This window comes from Tachypleus tridentatus, chromosome 13 (assembly GCF_004210375.1).
Source record: "Tachypleus tridentatus isolate NWPU-2018 chromosome 13, ASM421037v1, whole genome shotgun sequence".
In the NCBI taxonomy this organism is placed as follows: domain Eukaryota; kingdom Metazoa; phylum Arthropoda; class Merostomata; order Xiphosura; family Limulidae; genus Tachypleus; species Tachypleus tridentatus.
Genome location: NC_134837.1, coordinates 249254098 through 249263694, shown reverse-complemented (window position 1 = coordinate 249263694; position 9597 = coordinate 249254098). Strand labels below are relative to the sequence as shown.

The following is a 9597-nucleotide window of genomic DNA, read 5'->3' as shown; positions in this document are numbered from 1 at the left end:
GGTTCGTGGCCCATTGCCCCAAAACGCGTCCCATACATTTATTACAGCCTTGGATTATAACATTGTTTTTCGGATTATGTAACATTAATACCACACAAGATATAATAATGAATACTTTTTTGTTTTTTTAGCGTAAAAACACGAACAATAAACTATCTGTGCGGTAACAAACGCGATAACCAAACCTCGAATTTTAGCGTTATAAGCCCTCAGACTTACGTTAAGCCACGGGGGAGATGAACTACTTAATATTATGTCAATACGGTAACGATTGAAACAGGAAAAATATATTATGAACTTTTACAGTATACGCCATTTTGTAAAAGGCGTTGTCCCGATATTTTAAAAGTTGTGGAAATAAGAGTATTTTTTTCCCATCAAATTGTGTGATAGATTTCAAATCATCAACACCCACCTTCAACACTTGGTCTACTCTTTTACCAGCAAATACTGGTATTGACCGTCACATTACAACGTTATAAGATTATGAAACGAAATAATCTCAACAAAGTTTTCTGTAACCTCAGAAATAGAGATGCGTGAAGCCAACGTGGTATATTATGACGTCAATTCGTTTCGATTATTTGTCAATCGATTATTTACTTCTCTCCAACATATCCATCCTTAAACTTTCTCTACCTTTGCCGCAAAATGAACCTGCTCACCATTTGCGTCATCATTCGACGTTACGACGTTCGTTTCCGAGATGTGCGTAGGTCAGTATAGATTGTTCTTCACTGCGGAAGAGGTTCGTTCGCCGGAGAAGTTTAATTTACAGAAACTAATTGTTTGGTAAGTATCTTTGCTTAATAAATGCATTGGACATTCACTTTATACGAGTACTGCTAAACTACCTTCACTTTGTTTAGTTCATAAAATCCCATTTAACTGTTTGAAATATCCGATAGAATTATTAAACAAGATAGCCATATGCGTAAAATATAATGTTTGGTGTTTAAGTAAGTTGCCCTTTCTTCCCCACAGTGGGTCTTTGTTTATAAAATGTCTCTACAGATACTGAGATAGGTATAAATAAACTACACATCCCTTGAATAATAATGGAACATCAGTGTACTTTACAACATACTATCATTATTGCGCACATTTCGTTTAGGAAAAGTGAATGTTTTTCCTTAAACTTAACACAGCCAGCGTTAACTATTGTTACTTTTTACGACGAAATTGATTAGCAGTTCTTCGCTTTTTAATGTTTTCTTTCCTTTCATCTTCGTAATTCTCATCTGTTTGTTCAGATGTCTGAACGAAGTTTAAAGCGCTACATGAACCTTCACTGACCTATCTGTGACAGAACAACGTTAAATTATTCTGTAAACATTATTAAAAATAGGGGTATTTTCTTCTTATTGGGCCCGGTATGGCCAAGCGTGTTAAAGCGTTCGACTCGTAATCCGAGGGTCTCGGGTTTGAATCCCGGTCGCACCAAACATGCTCGCCCTCTCATGCGTGGGGGCGTTATAATATTACAGTCAATCCCACTATTCGTTGGTAAAAGAGTAGCCCAAGAGTTGGCGGTGGGTGGTGATGACTAGCTGCCTTCCCCCTAGTCTTACACTGCTAAATTAGGGACGGTTAGCGCAGATAGCCCTCGAGAAGCTTTGAGCGAAATTCAAAACAAACAAATTCTTCTTATTGGTTATCTGTCTGAACATACTTAATATCAGCCTATTAATCGTATAAAAAATCTAACTATTTATATTAAAAATAATGAGTCTTGAATAAAGTCAAACATTTTTGGTCAAATCAGAAACTTGAGACAGATTCCTGTTCAGTTTTAGAATGTCTGTATTATTTTAAGGAATCTTAACTGAAAAAAGTGATAAACCAGAAAGTGCGATCAGTATTTTGACATTAAAAATAAAGGGTCGAAACAAAACTTAAAACATCCATTTCTCAACAAAACACCAATAATGACTTTCTGATTAGAAGTTTCACTGAAATGTTGATATAAAAATAGAACGAAATTTTCAAAGACATTAATATTTGTACTAAATAACATGCAGGAAAAAATCTACATCGACAATGGTGCATATAAGGTTTTTTTACTCTCAAACACAGGATAAAAAAATGAGGTATTATTATATGTTTAGATATAAACACCGGCATGGCCAAGCGTGTTAAGGCGTTCGACTCGTAATCTGAGGGTCGTGGGTTCGCATCCCGGTCGCGCCAAACATGCTCGCCCTTTCAGCCGTGGGGGCGGTATAATGTGACGGCCAATCCCACTATTCTGTGGTAAAAGAGTAGCCCAAGAGTTGGCGGTGGGTGGTGATGACTAGCTGCCTTCCCTCTAGTCTTACACTGCTAAATTAGGGACGGCTAGCACAGATAGCCCTCGAGTAGCTTTGTGCGAAATTCCAAAACAAACAAATTAGACATAAACAAAGAAACATAGGTAAATGTTAGCCTAATATTGACTTACCACCGTCAAGGCAAATAAATATTGATCACTTTTAAGACTAACTTAACTCAATCTTTCGATAATTATTATAAACAAAAAATACTTGTTCAAATAAATTAATGATTAGGGTTTTATAAATACAGATGTATATTGTGATTAAGTTGGATGTGAGTTGTAAGAACGTTTGGTATTATATGTGTATAATCTCTCAAAATGTTGCCGAGATTTAGTTCATACTTATTTCCTACAGGATCGTGCCGTTATGAAGGCTACAAATACAATGTTGACAGCAGGTTTACTTCTCACTGGTTTAGCAGTGTCGTGCTTAACAGTTCCTGTTTCTCGTGAGCAGGGTGAGTTTTGTTTTTGTTTCTTTCTGCTACCTGTCATTAGTGTATATAACAGAGGATGTAACAATAATATTGTGTAAAAACTGGACTTTATTGTTTCACTTATTAACAATCTGGACCATGTGAAGCCTGTATATCGAGGGACGTACGTCATTCTAGTGCACAAAGAAGTACCTTCATGGATTTCTAATTTTTGAGTTTGTTTATTGTCAAGAACAAAGTCACACAGTGGGCTATTTGGGATGTGGCCACCACGGGTATCGAAACCCTATTTTTAGCGTTATAAGCCTTGAAACTTACTGCTGTATTAGTTGCCGTCGACGACAACCCTATGCAATTTTTGAACTAAAAAAGGTACTGCAGTAGGCCTTTGTTTTGGTGCTTATCAATATATTGTATTATTTGCTTAATCCATGTAAACCAAAACAGACAGCAACTGTGCGAAAAACACACATGTAACTGCTCAGACACGCTAATCTCTAAATATTCATCATATTTCATTTATTAGAAATCATTCCGTGGCATTTTATAAAGGTCATTCTTCACGTCGTTGTGCTATTAATATTTAAAATACGCAGTATATGTACTATCCTAATGAAGTGGTTATGATGTTATAACCAAGTACGAACTTTTATGATTGTTTTAACCCTGGTTGTCAGTTTCTTGTGGCAGTGTAATAAAGCAAAGAAAGCCTAATACGGTTATTTCAAGAAACAATAAGAACTGAGCAAACTAACTGGTCTACAGATCTTAATAGTAGATCGTATATTTACATATAAATCGCGAATACTAATTAAACCACCAGCAACAAGACGAACTTTGCTGATATATTGATTTTGGGGACTTATGTTAGCATTTGGAGCCCAGTTGGCTCGTTAAAAATAAAAACGAGAAGCCCCCTGGCGAGGTTCGTTTAGTTTGGACGTATGTATATATATGTGAAGTTGCGAACTGTGGTTTTGTTTCCTTGAAATCAAGTAAAATTGAAATTATGTGCAAAGAAAACAACTCAAGTCAAAGTTTAGAAAATATCTTAGAACTATAACTAAGTACGAAAACAACAGTTTGCTATGAAATATTACTTAAAGTTATTGTTACAACACTGAAATGTAGCGCTCATCTGATTTCTGATTACTGTATGCAGTCGGTGAATCTTGCATCTCAGAAAAACAAAAGATAAAGATTAAATGTGAATTTTTATGAGGCTCCTTAAAATTCCAAATCAAATTTCCACATTTGTTCAATGTATAAAACAGATTTCTTTTGTGAAATTAAAATTCAAGCATTTCTTTCATGATATAGTACCGAAACATGGTTCACTCGAATTTCTGCTCTCCGATTGGTTATTGTCCCCTAATTCGTTGTGGTGCATAATTTTACGTATTTTTTATGATAATAAAAATTAATTGATGAAATTGTGTGGGATGACAGCCACGTCAAACTGAGTCTATTCACAACTGATACGATTCCTTCAGTTTTTCATTTTTTTTTTAAATGTCGTTCAGAAAAAAACCCAAAAAACTCTGTCACAAAGACCCCATGAAATGATACACACGATTTAACATAAGTTTATGACATGCGTGTAATGGCTTTGTTTAATATAACTCGCTGTCCTTTCAATAGAGAAGGAACCCCATTGGCACAATGGTATGTTTGCAGAATAACAATGTTGTAAATATGGTATCAATACTTGTGGCTGTCAGAGCACAGTTAGATCTTTGTATAGCTTTGTGCTTGCCTACAAAACAAAACAATACATCAGAAAGAATGCTGTGTAATCCATACAGGAGAAAATAGAAATTACTTATTAATAATTCGTGTCATCAACTATTACAGTAGTAATAATTATAATACGCTACTGGGCGTATATAATAACGACCAGAAAGATATGGAAAAGCCGGTTCGATGTAAAGAAAAAAAAACACATCCACAGTTTTAAACCGCAGAGTTCATAACTAATTCTCCGTTTCTTTGTTTACATATACCTCGCCGAAAAAGATTAAGTTAGTTATTGACTCGGGTATAGAACGTAACTGTGTTCGTATACAATTTGAGGCTTTAGCTCTTTTCGTCACTGCAGGTTTCTGGCTTCACTAATGTTTACATTAAACTGTCTTTCCCACAGTTACTCAAAATCATGCTACGGTTCTCTGAAAGTGTACAAGTTAACTATAAGTTAAGCGCGAAATACACAGTTAGCTTTTGTGCTCTGCCAACCGCAGATGTTGAAACCCGATTTGTAGCGTCATAAGTCCTTACTTTTACCGCTAAACCACCGGAGGACATTTCACGAACACAATATTCACACGTGGTTGTGACACTGCAATATTTCTCAATCAGAAATGATACGTTGTTTCTTATAATGCGACATAAATAGCTTTCGTGACTGTACTTTTCTCCTAATAAATCTCTAAGCACGAAAAAGCACGTGCATGTGAGTTTTATGTTATTCAAGGATAGAACCCAATTATCGATCCTATCTGTATGGCTTTAATAAAGGTCACAGCTTGCAACAAAGAGAGAAAAAAAATTACACAAACATATTCCACTTCACATCTCAACTTGCGTTGAGGTTCAGAGAAATTTCATTCAGTTAAATGTAGTTATTATTCAGACAAGAAGACAAACACAAAGTTAAAACACAGTTCTCAATACTCAACAAAACCGTACATACAGATAAGGCTCAGTTCTTAATACTCAACAACACAGTACACAAACATTAAGATAAGACAAAGTTATTAACACTCAAGAACACAGTACACAAAAATTATACAAAGTTCTCAATACTCAAAAACACACTACACAAAGATAATGAACAGTTCTTAATACTCAACAATACAGTACACAAAGATAAGACATAGTTCATAATACACAACAACACACTACACAAAGATAAGGAACAGTTCTTAATATTCAACAACACAGTACACAAAGATAAGGTGCAGTTCTTAATACTCAAGAACACAGTACATAAACATGAAACACAGTAATTAATAATCAACAACACAGTACACAAACATAAGGCACAGTTCGTAATACTCAACAACATAATACACAAAGATAAGGCACAGTTCTTAATACTCAATAGCACAGTACCAAATATAAAGAAAAGATCATAATACTAAACAACACAGTACAAAAAAAAGGCACAGTTCTTAAAACTCAGCAACACAGTACAAAAGATAAGAAATACTTCTTAATACTTAACAACACAGTACACAAAGATAAAGATAAGACAAAGTTATTAACAATCAAGAACAGAGTACACAAAAATAAGACACACTTCTTAATAGTACACAACACAGTTTTTAATACTTCATAACACAGTACACAAAGATATGGCACAGTTCTCAATACTCAACAACACAGTATACAAAGATGAGACACATTTCTTATTACTACACAACATAGTACACTAAGATATGGCACAGTTCTTAATATTCAACAACAGAGTACAAAAGGATAACGTACATTTCTTAATACTCAACACACAGTACACAAAGACAAGACACAGTTCTTAACACTCAACAACACAGTATACATAGATAAAGCACAGTTCTTCATACTTAACAACACAGAATACAAAGATAAGACACAGTTCTTAATACCCCACAACACAATACACAAAGACATGACACAGGTCTTTTTCCTCAACAACACAGTACACAAAGATAAGGTACAGTTCTTAATACTCAACATTGTAGTACAAAAAATTAGACACAGTTCTCAGTACTGAACAACACAGTACACAAACATAAGGCACAGTTCTTAATACTCAACATTGTAGTACAAAAAATTAGACACAGTTCTCAGTACTCAACAACACAGTACACAAAGATAAGGCACAGTTCGTAATACTCCACAACGCAGTACACAAAGATTAGGCAGAGTTCTTAATATTCAACAACGCAGTACACAAAAATGAGGCACAGTTTTTAATACTGAACAGCACAGTACTCAAAAATTAGACAGTTCTTTACATTTTACAACACAATACATAAAGATAAGGGACAGTTGTTAATGCTCAACAACCCAGTCTTTGAATGAGTGGAAAAATAAGAACTCAAGTAGAAAAATATTGAAATCATATAAATTTTTGATGTTGTTTCTGGAGTGAGAAAGCGAAACGACGACCCTATCCCCCCCTCGACGCTGTCTAACCTATTCTTAGTACTGGGTACTATTTATTTTTTTTTACTTATATATATTTATATGTATATAAAGGTTGTTCACCATTCTGTGGATTTTTTTTCCAAAGAGAAACTTAAGAAAGGGTAGGAATCGAACCCTGGCCACTGCATTACCAAGATAAACTTCCTTGTGTTAAATACTGTATCTCTCAGTTCATAATTGTTAAGAGTAAGATTTTGCAGGACCCTTGAGCTACCTGATTAATTTATAACGTTCAGTGTATATTTCTTTCTCTCTTTTGTTTTATTAGAAACGCATATTCCAAGTTCTGAACGTTCCTTAAAATTTCGAAATACTGTCGTCCATATAAAGTGAAATTCATTGTGCCAATCTTATATGCAGGAAATCAAATTCTTTTTTTCCGTGTTCGTGCCTCTTCTGGGTCTAATGTTCATGTGAGTACGGACTCTATTACTTTTATTTTGTACGATAAAAGTAATCGTGCAAGAGTTCGTTGATGAATGTAATTTGTAGAAGAGTGTTTTTTCTTATAGCCATCGGGATATCTGCTTAGCCCACCGAGAGGAATCGAACCCCTGATTTTAGCGTTGTAAATCCATAGATATACCGCTGTACTAGCGGGGAGCATTGTGGAAGAAGTGGTTTAATGTCTCTCTCTTCAGTGTTTGTAACTGACCTCTCCGTACGAAATAAACATCTGGTTAGATATTTCTGTACGTTGGTGGCTTTTATATTTCATTATATCATTACGTTTCTGTTATTAGCCTGTACTGCATGCACATTTCTGTAAAGATACGGGTCTTCACAAGAAACTTACCACTCTTATGGGTTATTTTTTCATCTTTGCTTCCTTTCGTTTGTTTCTTTTCAGTTTATGCAAATATTGTTCAAGAAATATTTACCTGGTAAACTCTGTTCTATTGTTCCTGAAGTGTCATCGTGAAACCATTATTTTAGGTAACTCTTTAGTTAAATATGGCTTTAAAAAATGATTCCTACTGTTTGTTTTTAATCGCAAAGTTACAAAATGGTCTAACTTTGTCCTACCCACATCACGGTTAGAACCCAAATTCAGGCAGTACAAGGCTCCAAACTTACTGCTTAGCCACCAGCAGGCACATTTTTGTGTAATTTAGGCATCAGCAACGAGTTCAACATATATAATATTCAAAAACCATAATATTTAACTACGGGTAATATCTTCCTAACAAAATAGAAATAGTAATTTGTTACGCAATGTTTTGCGATTCTTCTAATTTTCCCGTTTTGTCTCTGTTGTTTATAATTAACGTAACATTTATTTCGTTAAAACTGAACATATTAATCTTTTACAAAAAAAAATAAATAAATAGACGTTCATTTTTCCAGCTTGTTAAAATGTAATCGATCAACACGCAGAACATTACGTTAAACATTATTTTAATATGATAACGAGCCAAGCGTGTTATGGCGTGGGACTCGTAATCTGAGAGTCGTGGGTTCGCATTCTCGTCGCGCCAAACATGCTCGCCCTTTCAGCTGTGGGGGCGTTATAATGTGACGGTTAATCCTTCTATTCGTTGGTAAAAGAGTAGCCAAAGAGTTGGCGGTGGGTGATGATGACTAGCTGCCTCCCCTCTAGTCTTACACTACTAAATTAGGGACGGCTAGCGCAATATAGCCCTCGAGTAGCTTTGTGCGAAATTCAGAAAACAAACAAACAAAAGAAACAATATGATAACATTATAAAGGGCAAGTGGGAAATACTTACGTCTTCTTTCACCATTAATTAATTCTAGTAGGTCATAATACAGGCCGAAATAGCTATTTAATTATTTTTTTGTTTTTTATTTCGCGCAAAGCTACACGAGGACTATCTATGATAGCCATGCTTTATTTAGCAGTTTAATGCTAGAGGGAAGGAAGCTAGTCGTCACCACTCATCGCCAACTCATGGGGTTTACCACGAATAGTGGGATTGATCGTCAAATATAACGCCCTCACTGCTCAAAGGGCGAGCATGATTGGTATGACCCTCAGATTACGAGTCGAGCGCACTAGGTTTCATCTACCGAGAATCGCTTTTCTGTTCCCAGGCCTGAGGGTTATATAATATAACTTCGTTTCAGTAAAATATCTGTTTTTTTTGCATTAAATTATGTATTAGAATCATAGTAATAGTATTTTTCTTGTCGTATTTTACGAATCTTTAAGCCACTCTCTAAATATTTCAAGATAATTTTGATGGCTTATAACGCTACAAATTGCAGTTCGATACCTACAATGGGCACAACACAAAAACGGCCAAATAATACAAATATTTAAATTCTATATACCTTGAGCCTCAACGTGTTAAATAAAAACTTAAGCCTATTAATTGATTTCTTTTGAGAAAGTTTGGTTCGGTTCCGTTTGAATTCCGCGCAAAGCTACACGAGGGTTATCTGTACTAGTCGTCCCTAATTTAGCATTGTAAAACTAGAGGGAAGGTAGCTAATGATCATCACCCACCGCCAACTCTTGGGCTACTCTTTTTACGAACGAATAGTGGGATTCACCATCACATTATAACGCCCCCACGGCTGAAAGGGCGAGCATGTTTTATGTAACGGGGATTCGAATCCACAATCCTCAGATTACGACCCGAGTGCCTTAACCACCTGGCCACGCCATACCTTTTTGGAGAGGGAATGTTAA

The 9597-nt window shown here is 35.4% G+C and overlaps 1 protein-coding gene across 1 annotated transcript in view; it reads left to right on the top strand.

Annotated features, from left to right (window-relative positions):
• The first annotated feature begins 671 nt into the window (after nucleotides 1-671).
• The window catches only part of LOC143238249 (uncharacterized), a 45592-nt gene continuing 36666 nt past the window's right edge, over nucleotides 672-9597 (top strand). The window contains exons 1-2 of the mRNA XM_076478322.1: nucleotides 672-792; nucleotides 2670-2772. Of these exons, the coding sequence (XP_076334437.1) occupies nucleotides 2682-2772 (91 nt within the window). The 5' untranslated portion in view covers nucleotides 672-792; nucleotides 2670-2681. The remainder of the gene's footprint in view (nucleotides 793-2669; nucleotides 2773-9597) is intronic.